The sequence below is a fragment of the Betta splendens genome, chromosome 1 (assembly GCF_900634795.4).
Source record: "Betta splendens chromosome 1, fBetSpl5.4, whole genome shotgun sequence".
Classification (NCBI taxonomy): domain Eukaryota; kingdom Metazoa; phylum Chordata; class Actinopteri; order Anabantiformes; family Osphronemidae; genus Betta; species Betta splendens.
This window is the reverse complement of record NC_040881.3, coordinates 5,763,591-5,779,996: the sequence shown is the minus strand read 5'-3', so window position 1 is coordinate 5,779,996 and position 16,406 is coordinate 5,763,591. Positions and strand designations below refer to the sequence as shown.

The 16,406-nt window shown below is 42.4% G+C and overlaps 1 protein-coding gene across 4 annotated transcripts in view; it reads right to left on the bottom strand.

Moving 5' to 3' along the window:
* znf827 (zinc finger protein 827) overlaps positions 1-12,863 on the bottom strand; it is a 57,089-nt gene extending 44,226 nt beyond the window's left edge. The window contains exons 1-2 of one of the 4 annotated variants that reach the window (XR_005898013.2): positions 12,418-12,863; positions 397-644 (exon numbers count right to left, since the gene is read on the bottom strand). Coding sequence is in view for 3 of the 4 variants with exons in the window: in XM_041071866.2 (XP_040927800.1) it covers positions 397-451 (55 nt within the window). In the remaining variant the exon portion in view is untranslated. The remainder of the gene's footprint in view (positions 1-396; positions 645-12,417) is intronic. The other 3 variants (XM_041071866.2, XM_029164315.3, XM_029164317.3) reach the window with 3 other exon arrangements.
* Positions 12,864-16,406: the final 3,543 nt, after the last annotated feature.

Sequence of the window (16,406 nt, the reverse complement as noted above, 5' to 3'; positions counted from 1 at the left end):
CACACACACACACACACACACACACACACACACACACACACACACACACACACACACACACACACACACACACACACACACACACACACACACACACAGGGGTCAAGATGTCAAATGTTATATCAAATCTTAACTCTACATGTTTGTTTATCTGATATCTTGATCAAAAGAGTTGTATGGACCAAGGTACCATAACAGTATGAAAAATCAGAAAACTGTGTTTCAAAGTCAACTTTCTGTACTATTCTGTCCAATATACGGTCTGTGACAAAGACATAATGTGCCCATCTTTTTGTAACAGTCTGAGGTGAGATGATATTCACAGTGAGGATCAGGGTTTAGACAGCAGGGCTATATATAATAGTGGTTGTCGTATTGAAATGTAGTGCAAATTACCATCTGTGTATTTTCGGCGTTGGCCTCCGTGGTTTGTGGGTACTTTGGGCGCCATGCCAGAGGTGAAACAGGAAGGAGAAGTGTTCTTGGAAGAGAATGAGACGACTGAGAGCCCCAGACCTCTGAAATTTCTTATTGCAGATGAATTGCACTTTACCCCTTGCTTTATTTTTCTCGTCCATTTTTAGCTTCTCATGTTACAAAATCGTCTTGCTCCTAACCTAGGATGTGTCATCAAAGCTATGGATCTAAAATGTCGAAAAGACAGAAGAGATGCGTCAATGGCATAAACTTGGAGAACATTGTTTTATGGACATACCTGGGTAAAATGTAGACAGCTGTACACTTTGTGATTTCTTCATTTACAACTAATTTTATTATATTTTCACTATATTACTGAGCAGCAGTAGTCAAATTCTATTGCTTTTGCAATATCCTCTCGCAAATGTGTGAACGTGGTGTCAAATATTTACAGGCAAAGACTCCTTGAGTAACCAATCAACCAGAAATAGCAATACAGCACACTGCATCTAATTTCTAAACTCACTAAAGGCACCCATTGAAAAGCAACCATTAGAAGTCCAGGCCTGAAAACAAACTGCAATATCGTGCTAATAACACTAATTCATGAGTGAAAACAGGCCCGTGTTTACTGTCACTCTCCCAAAAACCACATCAGAGTTTTTAAAACATTGATTACATGAAACTGGCATTTCCCATTTCTGCTTGCTAAATCCCATTTCAACTATGTTGTGTCAATCACTACCAAATCAATGCACCACACTTTATTTATGTTTTAGGTATTTACACAAGCAGCAAAATTAGCAAGTTCACCATTGTGATGCAAATAGACAAAATTAAGTGAAGTTCTCTCATCAGAAATTAAATTGTAAATAAATAAAGAATATACAATGAACACACAGTATAATGTATAATGTTTTATCAAAATCACTTGACAAACTGTTCACTGATTTTGCATTAATTTTGATGAATCTGAAATACTTACATTATTACCAAAATCATTAGTAGGAGTTATCAGTTTATCAATAATATTCATGCAAAAAATATCACACCATTAGAGTGATTCAAAACAGCGGGGCTTTGGACACCAACACCCATCATAATCCCCAGCCATATATAAAGGTTATAGTGCTTTCATGACTAATGATCACTGATTAGCGCTGACTTGCCATAGATTCTAATTCAAGGAGATAAATTCAACAAAGTCATTAATATCTTTAACACAGCATCTGTTTGACAAGTGTTGGTAAATAATCCAAACCATTAGAAATCCATGAGAAAAATGTTTAACAAGGTTGTACACAGCTCATCATATCTTTGAAAGCTATTCAATTTAACCTCTCCATTGAATGAATTGGAAAAACTTGTAACATGATTTACACCTACAATGATGATTTACAAAAATACTGAAAAATAGCTATTAAAATAGTGAAAGCAGTTTAAAAATATTAAATGTTAAAGAGCAACATATTTATTTTACGAGGCTAGAATAAACTTAATAGAAAGGATTTATTGGTTTATGTGGCTTTCATCTAGGGATCCAGTGTAAAGAAATACGTCTTGAACAGGTTAGGTTCGTTTCAGCAAGCTGTTAGCAGGGGGAATTATTCCAGCAGGAAAAATATAATCCCCGGATATAAAAGTGCTGACCAGCAAAAAACGTGGTCCCTTGGTCACATGATTATGAAAAGCGCGAAATCTATTTAAATGCTTTCATATTGCTTTGTCATTATATCTCTCCTAATTTCCACTGCCTTAATGTGATATATCCCCGAGTAAAGCTTTTCATGTATTATGCTTTTAATGATTTATAGTAGAATGTCTTGCAGATTCAAAATACAACACAATGTTTCTTTATTTTCAGTGAAAACATAGTCTATCCAGAATTTCATTCTTTCATGAATCATAACACTCCATTTATTGTAGAGCCAGATGCCAAGTCAGCCTGTGACCAGCCAAAACACAATCCTTTCATTTTTCAAGAAGCAGTAGCGTATTGAGAAGGATGCTGTTAAGATGGCAGGTTACCCTCAAACAAATTAAGACTAAATGACCCAAATGCATTTCTTTCATACAGCATGTAGCATTAAAAACAATATTTTGCTTTTGGCTGGATCATTTACATACTATTTATACACACAGCAAACAATTTGTCAAATAAATGTTCCCTATTCCCTTTTAAAATACAGCCGAGTCACTTTTGTTAACTCGTGTTGATAAATAGGGTTCCTCATTATAGCATATAGAAACTTTACGCAACAGACCAATCTCTTGTGTTGTGAGGATGAGCTGTTCATATTCATAAAGGACTTCAGCCTTTCTGTCTCATATGATTAGGCATACGTGGGCGGCATCATTCTTTGTTGTACTGAAATCAGACAAACACATGCAGCAACCTTTAAGGACTACATGTAGGAATAAAAAAAAAAAAAACTTCTATACACCCATCCATGTACTGTATCCACGTGTAAGAACAAACAACATACTGTGCTTGTGACATATTTGTCCTCACATATCACACTTAGCACACGTTTATGTAATTAAAATGTTATTTCTATAAATACTTGTGATAGGTTGCTGGCTTAGCGTGTACTTGATAGTATTACATGCTCATTAATATAATTAGATCCTTTTGCTGTGTTGCAGTCCTTATGTTGCAAAGAACCATGTACACAGTTTTTCTTATACATTGCCATACTATTAAACTCAGAACATAACTCAGTAGTCTATAGAGACATAACACCTGCCAGAGCTTTTATACTAGAAACTAGTAATTAGCACATGCCTTCAACTATCCAGCTAACATAAATCCCATGTGTATTTAAATCAAATAAAATAACTCAGGCCAAATTGTAATAAATACATCTCAATTACAGTTTTAGGATGTCCTAGGTTAAAAAAATGACCGGTTCTAGGAATTATTAATTAGAGTAGTATTAGTGTTAAGAAAAAAATATCAGAAAACTAAATTACAAAATGTTTGATATACTAGTCAAGTTACTTTGACAGAGAGAAGTAATTTGCAACATATTGTCACTCAGCCAAAATGTAAATGTCGTGCTAGCATCCTCTAGATCACTAGATAGATAGATACATTCTTTGGAATAAGTGTGAAAAAAACAGGCCATCACCCTGCTGCGTAGTTTTCTGGCATACTGAAGCTACTCACAGGGGTGATTGTGTATCTGTGGAAGAAAAGTGAGAGAGAGTAGGAGGGTGGAAGGTGGGAGTGTGTACAGCATCCATGTATTGTTTGTAAATCACTCTACTGGCAAAAGGGACACTCTGCTTTATAGCAGCCAGTTCACCAAGCGGTACAAAATAAAGGTCCGGTTGTAGGTGGGGGTAGAGTGAGAAATTTTATGTGTATGCATGTAGGTAAGGAAATAGGAGTGTTAGAGTGATAGAGTCAGTGTCTATTAGAGACATTCAGAAAGGACAGCAGGGGAGAATGAGCAGAAGAGCGAGGGACCAAAGGGAGAGAGAATCTTGAGAAGTGGGGAGGTGGGGTGCCTTTTTTATGGTACTATCGGTTTGACGGCTGTTTGGCAGAAGCTCCCAAGGCAGTGCCTGCTTGGATTTTAGCCTGTCACTTAGGACAGGGACACTAATCAGGATTGGTCCCGGTCCCTACCCCAGGAAAGGGGGAGCACTTTCAGGCCATTATTTAAAAAAAGGAAAAAGAGCGAGAAAGAGGTAGAAGAATTGCTGTGGCACAGCAGGAAATACTAACCGCTAACCTCATTTACATGCAGGTCCAGGGAGAAATGGGGGTGGGGGGGCTTATTCCGTTTTCAATCTCCATGCTAAATGCTGGTCCAGGCAGCTGATGGGAATGAGAGCCATTGTTCGCCCCATGCTGGTCTTTCCCTCTCTGTTATACCAGTACCTGCCTTGCTTTCTTTAAGGTATTAAAAAACGACAGGCCGTGCCTGAGCAGTTCTAATCCCAGGCTATAATCTATATGAACCAGACATTTGATGTGTGCATATGTGTTTTTACTTTATGCCAAATGTGTACTGCAGCTAACCCTCATACAGTAGGTCTATCAGTTCTGTCATAACCAGGTGGTGACCTGAGGCTGCCGCATTCAAAGCCATCCTTCACCCACTGAGTCTGTTCTGTGGCATAATGATTGCTATGACAACCATCACTTAAAGCCCTGGGTAGGTGGAGGAGAGATGTCAGCTTCTCGTCTACTCCTCTGATGATCTCATTCCTGGCTGGCTGATACAACAAGGTCAAACCACTGAAACTGGAAAAGTGGCTGCTTGCTACATGCAAATGACAGAATAGAGTTTCCTAACATTTACAGCATCCTGTCCAAAACAACATGGGGCTAAGATCTAAGAAACGCAAGGTGGGGGGTGAAAAAAAATACAACACATCAAGCCAGTCAGAGAGAATGAGACGTAGAGGGAGGGATGGCTGTCTTTGGCCAGTTATGAGCCCAAAGTCCGGCTGTGCATGCCAAATGAGGTTTTTAAATGTTTTTTTCTGTGAGGATTTGTGCTAATCTAGAAAACCTTCTGGAGGAAGTGCAAATACATCTGCCGCTGACCACTCCCCTGTAGAGTACAAGGGATTAATGACAAGGCAATCTGAACCAACATGGCCCCTATTCAAAACACTTGCAGAGAGTGGCAACATGCCTCCATCTGATTCAACTCATGCCTACCTTATATTGATCATGCTACTCAGCTAATATGTACATATTAATTTGTTGCTGCCTGTGGTTGTAGTCCTTACAGACAGCAGGAGATACAGGGTCCTCACTCAGAATGAAATATCCAGTGATTAGCTAATCCCATTACCAGCACAAGGACAAACTCAAATGACCAAATGCTCTTGATAAACAATGAAAGGAGGAGACCTGACTCATATTCATTCATTAATGCACTAGGAGAAGCTACAGCTACATTGTGAAAATAGGAAAACCTCTACAACACTGAATTAGTCAAGATGCTCACCTGCATTTTCAGGATCATAAATAACCTCACCCTGCACTGACAGTGGCTTTCTCAGAGGTGACATCACATCAATGATTTTAACTTCTCAGGATTTTTGTCGCGCAGCCAATTACTTCCACTCTCCTTTTAGAGGTGATATATTGTTTCCCCAAGATAGCTGTCACTGCCTTATGGTCCTACTATCCTGTGTCTGTAACAGTCCCCCCTCCTTCTCTCTACTTTTAATCTCCCTATAAAACTGATCCAGGCCCCAAAAAGCTGCAGACACACAGCTGTTAGTCTGGCTAGTTAAAGACATTAGCCTGTGTCTTGCTCTTGACTGCCTAAATGTGCAATGTGGAAACACTTCCACACCAGGAGAGACGGGTTAGCCTGCCTAGTGCACTAAAGGCTAACTAGAGCCAGGCTGTGCTTGAGAGAAAATGTCTGTGTGCATGAGTGTGTAAGAGGCCTCCTGCCCTCCTCTACCCACACAGGAAGTGAGGTCATTTCATAGCACTGTGCTGTGCAGAGTGCATTGAGCGAGGGCGACAAAGATCAACATGTTGGCTAGAGGCCATTTAAGCCCCCTAGAAAAATATACATGCGCTCATACCGAAGACCAAATTAACATGTTTCATAAAGACGTCATATGTAACAAAGCAGTAGGTTGGCAAAAGTAACACAAAATATAGATGCCACTTGATGCCAATGCGCCACAATTTCCTTCACTAGTTAAAGATGAACCACTGCAAAATTTCTTCACAGCCCACAGGCAGGTCTTTCTTCTAAGACAATTGAGAAGCTTCTTTATCTCCGTACAGTGTAATTTTCGCGTCTTTCGAGGAGTGAAACGTGAGACATAGTCCAGCAATAAATTACATCCCTGTTTAGAGCAGGCGTCTGGCACAACTGGCCGGCTTCAGCTCCCCAGACCACCACATCCACCACCGCTGCCTCCTCCTCCTCCACCTCCACCTCCACCTCCTCCTCTCCTCTCATGCTCTCCATCCCTCATGCCTGTTAAAGGCTTGTCCTGCAGGGCCTGGATGCACTTGTGTGGTACAACAACAGAGAAACCGCCCAAAGCTCTTAACAGCTCTTCCTTTCCACTTCCTCCCTCCCTCTATCTCCACTGCTACCACCAAACCAGCTCCTCTCTCCCTCTCCACTCTGCTCTGTCTTTCCCAGCTGCACCGGCGAGCTGTTCCGTATGAACTGCTGCCAGCTGAAAGCCTGCTACTCCTGTGAGATTGCTATTACTCAGTGCAAGCAGGGCTCTGTGTAGCCAAAGGGCTGCTCTCCGAGCTGTAGATCTCCATGTTGTGACTTGTCAACACGGGAAAAATCGTTACCGAGGCTGAGGCACTTCTATTCCACACAGAGGGGGTTCTGATTGAGACCAGGCAGAGAGGCAGGTACTGTACTGGAGGCTTTAGGACAACTACTTTTCCCTGATTTCTGTGCTGCAGTGAATTCTCTGTTTAGAGAGGGAACTTTGAAAACTGACATCTCCGTGAAAATAAAACCCCACAGGGAATTTCAACTGACATTATTGATATTTAATTAGGCATTTTGCAATCAGATGTAAAACAGATGAATCGCATACCCGTCTGTGATTGCAAAAGTAGGCCATTCCAGGTTTGTTTTTGTCTTACAGCCTGAGTTTCACTGAGGTGTAGAGTAACACAATTTATTTTTAAAGATCCCAGCAGACAACTAACAAACCACCACCTGGATTTTTTTTACCATGGTAAATCAAGATGTGTTGCTACTAGCACTTTATAACTGAGGTAAAGCAGAAATCCATGTTTTTTCCCCCCATTAAAATAAGGACTACAGTACAGAATCTATCCTGCCCAAGAATATGTAGACATCACTATTTTGTTTTTGAGTTGTTTGCGTATGTACAATGCTAAAAAAGCTTGTGTTTAAAATGAAATAAAATACATATAATACATAGTAACCAAGATTAAGAGTGTTCAGGTTCAATATACATCGGTAGATAAATTACAGTAACATAATCAGTAAAGTAAGCAGTTTAAAAACTTTAGGCTCATTTATAAATGCAAAACTCAACTAGGCTCTTACAGTGCACACATAGACATCATCAGCTCCACCACAGAAAACAGTATTTGTACTGATAAATTATTAAATACTGAGGTCTCCTTCCAGTGATCTCAAGCATTTTCTAATAAAGACCAGATAACAGCAACAATTTAGGAATGTTACGGTGTACCAAACTCAGCAGTATACCATGGTCAAGGTTATACATGTTTTCTGTATAGAGGTAAATGCCTGCAATTCTTCACAAGGTGGCAAACTTAAAAAAAGCAATAACGTATTTATGTTTTTCTGATCTTGTACAAGTACAATTGAGAAACAATGAAAACTTTGGTCATTTATCAGAGAAGCATCTTAATTAAAAATATGTCACAAAAAATTACTTCAAGAAGGCAACAAAAGAGGTGCTGGTCCAACTTAATTATAATACCCTGTGTATGTGAAGGATCATTGCAGTGGGGTTGTTAATTAGATACCTGTATCCCATGTTCTGCTTATGCTGCCACGTTTCCATCAATAAAACCTCTTTTGGCATTTGCTATTGATTTGGCCCTGTCTATATTTGCAGGAACATCTGGCTTGAACACCACGAAGAGAAGGCCTTGTAGGAGTCTCATTTTACTGAGGCTGTGACTTGTGGAAATAATCATGCATTATTTCTAAGCTGACAGTCTGTAAAGGTCAAAGCTCATAGCTCACAACAATTGTGAGTTTGTTTGTGAATGCAATTTTTATGGTATTATATCTGAAGTTCTAGTTTAAACAGTATTAAGGTGATTGTATGTTTGTCAGTGACAATCTAGGCAATTTACCTAAGCAGCTACATCCACTATGATGATGTACACGGCATTTTCACAATAATATGTTTCTATTCAAAGTGCAAAAGTATAAAATTCACCAAAACTTCTGTAAGAAAAAGACAGTCACACTTGTCAGCATGAAGTCAACAATTCTAGATATTAGTCTAGCTCTGCAGAGACAGTATAATATGCAGCATAAAACAAGTTAAAATGAATTATTCAGTAGTAATGCTGAAGAAGTTTTAGCGATTTCTTTATTTTGCATGTTATTCTTAAGTAACACAAACCCACTCTGAAGAAAGGTTTTCAGTTGTATAATCCCTGAAATTTAGCACTTACATGATAATAAAGCACCCTGCTGTCTATGTGTCTTGCCTGTTGTCTAAAGCAGCAAATAAGGTTAACATTTGTGTATGAGTATTGATCCACACCCCAAGGCTTAGATACTACTTTGAAACAAGGCCCAACTACTGTTTATCAGTCTCAGTGTTTCCCACTGATTGAAGCAAAACAGACAGTCTTTCCTAGAGAATGCAAATGTTCACTTAAAGCAGGTTTCTATGCCTTGATATGGTAGATGAGCCATCCGCCACCTATCCCCTGCCCTTTAATTCATTTCTAAGCTAAGCCTGTGTATCATTATTCACTTGAGCTCCACACGCTCAACACTGCCAGAGCACCCAGGCCCGTCAACTTCGGATGGGAAGGGAGGGATGTAGAGGGGTAGTGGTGATGTGGGGGGTTCTGGGCAGAAATTCCCCACAAATGTTATGCCAAGAGTGAAATGGAAACCTCCTCTCATTTTCCTTTCCCCTTAATCCAATGTTTTTTAAGCCCCAGCCCCACCAAGGTCATTATAATCATAGCAAGTGGAAGGGAGCCAGTGACCCACCATTACAGTAAGGTAGAGAGCCATCCAGTCAGTCAGCTATTGGCTGATGAAGAGGAGCACAATTGTGTCTGAAAATGTTTAAAATTTCACAGTTTTAAACGTAGCTAATCAAGGGAGGAGGGTAAACTATATAAGCGTTCCTCCCAATACACTCAAGGCTGCGCTCTTCATGATATAGATGAGGGTCTAAATCATATTTTTTAACATCCTCGCTCACTTACATTAAAAAAAAAACTAAGCTTACCCCGTCATTCAAAAATGTTAAGGGGATTTGCTTCGCATAATGACAACACATCCGAAAACATATAGATTTTTCCATGGATAACCTAAAGTTGTCTTTTATAAGTCATGTAATCATATATGTAAAATATTACATGTTAAACCTTTAAGAATGACTAATAAGGCAGCAAAATTGCACAAACAATAACACACTGCAAGGTCATAAAGAATGGCAGTTTTCACTGTGGCACCAAAGGTCATGTTTACTTGTCAGAGTGAAGGCGCCATACTGTACTGTGACCTCCATAGTCGACTTATGTACCCACAGACAAGCACGCACACGCACGCACACATTTAGAGTTGATTTTTCACTTTCACATGTGCATGAAAGTGCACACACACTTAAAGTATGGTCTCCGCACACAAGCCGTGCCACAAACAATAGGACAGTGAACACTGGGCTACACAACCCATATATCTGGGTCTGTGCTAAGATAAAGCACCTCCAGCATTAAAGCCAGTGTATTAGCTTGCCCTTTTTCACCACAGATGAAGAGATTTGAAGCTCGATATTGTGGTTGTTGGCTGGCACACTACCAGCGTGTTGTTGGCTGCATAATGAAAACACACAGACTGACAGCGAATGGCATGAGGTGACACTTCCATTCTGGAGTGGGAAGATCCAAAACAAAGCGCAAAAAGCTTCTGACAAATTCATACTTTTCTGTGACAGTTTGTTGACTGAGCAGGGAAGCAACTCCTAAATCAGAAAAGCTTTCATTTAAACCCAAGAACACAGGCACAGCAGTGCTCCAGTACAGTGCCTACACAGGAGTACGTGATTTCAGATACGTGGGTGAAGAGTATTTTTGTTGCAGACCAATTACAAAGCAGCTTAATTGAAAGGTTGACATGGGCTTACTTTGGTTTTTATGTCTAAAACAAAGAAAATACTGGACTTTTTGTTTTACTGTTCGAGACAGTACAATAATGATGCTTTGCCAAATACAGCGCTCACTCCTAAACTGTGTATCTTTTAACACAAGTTGTCCAAAAACAAAAAATGATCACAAACACAACTTGATCTGCACTGTCAGATCTGCAGTTTAACCTGTCCAAGGCTTTTCTAACAATAACAAATGAATCATTATACAATCAACATCAGCACTTAGACACTATTGTCATTAGGACAGGAGGTAGTTTGGCTGGAGAAAAAAAAACAGTTGTAAAAATCTTACTCCAACATATACTTTAACGGACAATGGGCTGCTATTAACCAAGGTGGGCAACTAGGCGTGAAAATATGGTTTTGGTGTCTCCTACACAATTGTAATTTATTTTAATTTGACTACATTTAGAGTCTACCAGGTCATCACAAAAACATAAAAAGTAATAATATACACCATGCTTCGGTTAACAGCGTTACCTGCTCTAAGTCACACTCACTGGCTGGCTTACGATACACCTTATGCAGCACATCAGTGAGGGCTCACTGTCCAAATATCCCCCCCGTCACTCAGTCACACACGCACATACACTCGCAGTCACTCACTGCTCCCACTGTCACCCACCCTCCACCTCCATGCCTTCCAGCTAACTGCTGCAATTTCCCAAGTTCAACCCTAGGTCAAACACCTGGGCAGTGGATCACTGAATATTACCAGCAAAAAAAAAAAAAAAAAAAAACAGTGTGCATATTGTATGAAGACGGAGAAAGTACGGGTCCAGGAGCTCATTTCTTCGACCAAGCCGTCCAAAAGACAACTACATGTCATTAAACGGAGTCAAAGCAACCACGTGAATGCCTTCTGATCATGGTTACTCCGAACAGCTGGCATGGTCTGACATTTAAGAAATGAAGATAGTGTCAAAAGATAAATGCATCAAGCCACCGCTGATCTAAAGATGAATCACTGAGTTATTCATGCATTTGCATACCGGTATGAGTAACTGAGCGGTTTGCTTACGCATGTATTGAGCATTAATGGTCAACAGCAAAACAAGCCTACTCTCGGATAATTCCTTTAATAATCGTTGTCGTTGCCCACTGGCGTCTACGCGAGCCTCTAGTGGCCGAGGCGCGTTACTGCAGCTTTTCATTATCCTGAGCGATGAAGGTACAATACGAACATCCAAGATACGCAGGGTGAAACGCACAGAAGTAAAACCAGCCTGCTACCAAAACCCGCTGCACGGGGACCGCGATGCCTTTGGCTGCGACGCCGCTTTATTTTTTTTTTTGCAGCGCAGAGAAGCACAGCTGTCGTTTCCCCTTTCTAACCTCGTTATTGATCGTGGTCTGTCTGCAATGAATGGCTGCAAAGGGATTGGGGGGGAAAAACCCTGAACTTCAGGTGACCGACCGTGGCTCTGACATAGACTGCGTGCAGACTGGGAGGGGTGGAAAAAAAAAAGAACACTGGGGCTCGGAGGAAACAAAAACATCCACACACTTTTTTAGAAAAAAAAAAAAAAAAAAGTCGACGACGAACACGCGCGAGCGAATTCGGTTCCGCGATTCGGAGCAGCGAAACTACGAGGCGAAAGTTAAAGCGTTTATCGCCGAGGAAATTAAGTTTAGCGAGCGTTGCTAGATAGCGCCAGTGCTAACCAGGAACACTCGGGTACGCGTAGCCAGACTCTGGCTCGTCTGATCCGGCTGACCCTTCATTTTATTGCGGCCAGACTCGCAGATCCTCCCCTTTTCTACCCCGAAAAGCGACCTAGCAGGGGCGAACGCATAACCGAAATCGCTCGGCCGTTATTCGTTGCACACACACACACGCGCGCGCACGCACACACACACACGCAACCGCCACATATGCCAACTGACCGCAACCTTTAGCGGAACCGGACCTTTATCGATTTTACTCTTAATAAAGCCACGTATCATTTATCCACCCCGTGCCTAGCTAACGTTAACCCCTCGCCAACAACATGGCTGCCTCGCTCGGACCTAAAAAGGGAGAAATAACCTACGCCGAGTCTTTTGTCTGTTTCACCTCTTTAACCCTAAACTACTGCGCAAAACACACGGAGAGCCGTGAAAATGGCACAAATCGAGCGAGCGACTTACGCGAAGGCAGGCGCTTGGGCTGCTCCTGCTTCCTCCTTGGCATTTTCCTCCGTGTTTAATCACATTCTCGTCCTTGTTTGGGGATAAGAAGAAAAAAGGTTTTTCCCATTGAGACCGGAGGCGCCAGTGATGGCAGGGACTTGGTCGTGCACCTGGCTTTGCTCGGTTTAAAGTGTATCGCTGGGCAGCGGGAACACAGGCGGAGGAGGTGCCGCTGTTGTTGTGGCCGTGTCTTGACTATGGCTGCTCTCGGTGCAAGTGTGTCTCCGAGCCCCTAACTAACACTAATGCAGGGATCAAAGGGCAGCAACAGCAGAGCAGCCAGACGCGCGCGCGCGCGCGCACGCACTCACTCTCTCACACACTCACACATACACACACACACACGCACACGTCCACACGCTCTCTCTCTCTCTCTCTCTCTCTCTCTCTCTCTCTCTCTCTCTCTCTGTCCCTCTCTCTCGCGCGCGCTCTCTCGCTTACACACACATACACGCAACGCACGCACGCACTCAGACACGCGCGCGCGCACATTGGAGGAGCTCGCCCCCGAGAGCGGCGTACGGACAAGGTGCCCCCAAGCTTTCAGGGTGTACGCTGAAAAGAAAATGAATTTGAGGAAGCGCACAGGGTTTAATTCATCGGAGGGACCATATTGATGGGGTCGACTTACATTAAGGGGATCGCGGGGAAATAAATGTAACAGTGAGTGACGATAGTAATTTATGCGAATGATGCAAACATGAATGTACAGCTCAATTCTGACCGATATGACACGCAGAAAGCGGAGGATTGTTAAATATCAATTTAGCTTGTTTAGTGTAAAGCAATTTACCACCGTCACTAAATGTTGATTATAATTAAAGCAAGTGTCACAGTAACAGCCCGGTGGTATTAAAATTAAAATGACTAGATAACCAAATTTGGACAGATGTCTGCAATCATTATACGGTTTTATGTAGTTAGATCAATTTAAATACTACCAGTACATTTGACAATTTACTAATATAATATAATTCTAATAATAGATATGGATTGGCTTATACAGTTACACACACTGTTAAATCATTTATAATGATCTTATAACATGTAGAAGTTAACTTGAAACAATTGAAGGCTGCAACTTATATATTCGTTCTACGTAAAACCATCTTCATCATAATTACCCCGTTATCAGACGTTACAGGCTTACGTTTCATTTTAGTGTATTTCAGCTCCTCCTGTCCCTCGTCTCACACACCGGCTTCATACATGTCAAGCCACTAATTGAAAAACTACCTGCTGAGTTAAAACTAGAATTTTTCTATTAAAAGAACAGTTAAAAAAAAAAAACCAAACAGCGAAAAAAATGAAAAAAAAAACGTGTGGGAACCGGTACTGAATCAGGTGGGGGTAATAACAGGTGTCAGAAAAATGTCCAACAATTATCCAACCCAATGTAGTCATCTCCTCATCAAAGTTGAGAGACCAAAACTGGCCAGAGCTGAATCCTCCTCCCTCTCAGCTGGGTGTTGGGGCTTTTTCACAGCGCAGGCTGTCCCCCACTCCCTGCTGTTGGACTCCTCCAGGCTGCGTTCTGTTGGCCTGCCGCGTTCTTTCACACCTCGGCCGTGTGTGAGGAGAGCTGTGTCTTCATCCTTCCATCCTTCCATCCTCCAGTCCTCCTCCTGCCATGCCTTCCACCCACCCCCAGTGGAGGCGCAGGAGGCTCGTTACCGTGGCAATTAGTGAAAAGCCCAAATTAGCCCTCTTGGCTGTCCACAGGTGACAAAGACACTTTGCATTTCTGCTAATTAGGAAACAGAACAACATGATTAAATGGGGCCTATCAGGAGAAGAGTGCACTAACATGTTCCACAAATAGATTAGAGTTATATACTGTATTATAGCATTTCCTGCATGAAATGATTAAGACATTAAGTCTAGTGTGATTCTTTCCGTGCAGAAGGCACTTTTCTACCTGCAGACAGACGATCGGTCAGTAGACGTTTCGACCCCTTTTTTGATTTGTTTCTTGCTAATTTTGCATGTTTAGTAAAGCACAGGGACCAAAGATCTCACTCATATGTACATGTACATATACCGTATGCTGTGTACTGTAATGTCTATCAATTGTGCTGCAATTAGACAGAATGAAATGTTTGTGCGTTTGTTCCTTCTGGATTTGTTGACAGATGTTTAGACTTTCATGTTTCTGTGCAGCTGAAAATCTCCTTTAAGCTTTTTTTTTGTGCTGAACAGCTTAATGAGTGCTAAATCTTGCTCCGTGTACCCAGCCTCTGCCTATTATTATGCATTAGCTGTAATTAATGACAGCAAACTCCATGCACTATCAAACGCGGTTTGACAGAGTCAGGCATAAATCATCAGTCCAATGTCCAGTCAATCCGGTGCCATCGCTTCCACTAGAACCTCAGTAAGCAGGCTTTATAGAACACTACCGCTTGGTCTGGGTGCTGTTTGGTCACCACGAGGAGGTCACAGCCTTTTCTCTGACCCTGACAGTGCCAGGCAGCTGAGGTAATGTTGGCAACGGCACAGTGCACTGATAGTAGCTATGGCAACATGGACATGACCTCACTCAGAGTTGAACCTAAAGGTCGTTCCTCGTGCACATGCTCCGGCATTATTAGCGGTGACAGCTCTCAGATTTCCCAGCGAGACAGACAGCGTATAGCCTAATATACATATTCACTAATGTGTGAAGCCTTTCACTGGCTAGCTCCTTGAATAACTCCACAATAAGTGCTGTGCATTGGTGTCTGCGATTCCCTCTAAGTGAAGATGCACAGCGCACGGTATACACTAGGTCAATTATAATTGTTTTGTTTCACTTTCCAATAAATGGCACAGCTTCTCTCGGCTTTGAAAACAGCTCATATTGTCAGTTGGCATTATTACTACTTATTAAAATGGTTCCCTATAGCGCACAACAGTTAGTGGGGGCTAAATGAGTTTCAGGTGCTTCGGTGGAGGATGCAGCAGACTGGAGAAAAATGAGCTAACTTTCCTCTGCGCCTCGGGGGCAAAGACAGTATCTTCCAGCTTTTTCTTGCTTCCCTCCGTCTCTTCTTCCTTCTTCTTCCTCTCGGGCCCGGTCCTGGGTGGGCTAGGCTGCCTGGGCTAGCGCTAGGCACGGCCAGTCAGATGTTGCCCTGGGGTAAACAGAAACATCTGTCCCCTGCCCGGCCGTGACTGTCGCTGAGTGATAAATCCTGGGGTGGCCGGTGCCAGCGCTGTCCGGCGCGCCACCTGTCCCCCCTCCTACACAATGTGCCCAGCCCGCACCGCACGCGTGCACACACACTTCACCCCGTTTGCACTCGTCTGCCTTCGTCCTGACAGTGTGACAGAAGCAGGTGGTTCACTCCCTTTTTGCCCTCTGGCCTTCTATGCTCTCGTCCTCAGTTGGCACATTTATGCACGGAGCGAGGAGCGTTGTCGCCTCCAGCAAATACCAGTGGAGATATCCTTGTACCGGGTCCTGGGGAACTCGAAAAGCACACAGCAACCGTTTCCTTTAATCAGGCAAAAAAGTCTGCACATCAGATAAATGAAGTCTTACAAAGGTCAACAAAATGAAAACATGTCAGAAAAGGCAGAAGATTTCAGCGACTGTGGCCCAAGACTTTATTCATCTATTACTTGAACATTCAACTGTCCCATATTCTTTGTACTCGTTTACACTGTGTCACTGCTTTCTTTGCTGCTACCACTTCCTCTCTCCGCGCTACTACTTTTACTGGTGTGACAGAGGCAGGTGGCCAACTTCCTGCCCTTTGACCTTCAACAGTTTGCCCGCAGTAAGGAGACAGAGCACACACACACACACACACACAGACACACACACAGACACACAGACACACACACACACACACACACACACACACACACACACACACACACACACACACACACACACACACACACACACACACACACACACACACACACAGGCAGAGGAGGAGCCTAGGTTGCCCTGGGTGAAC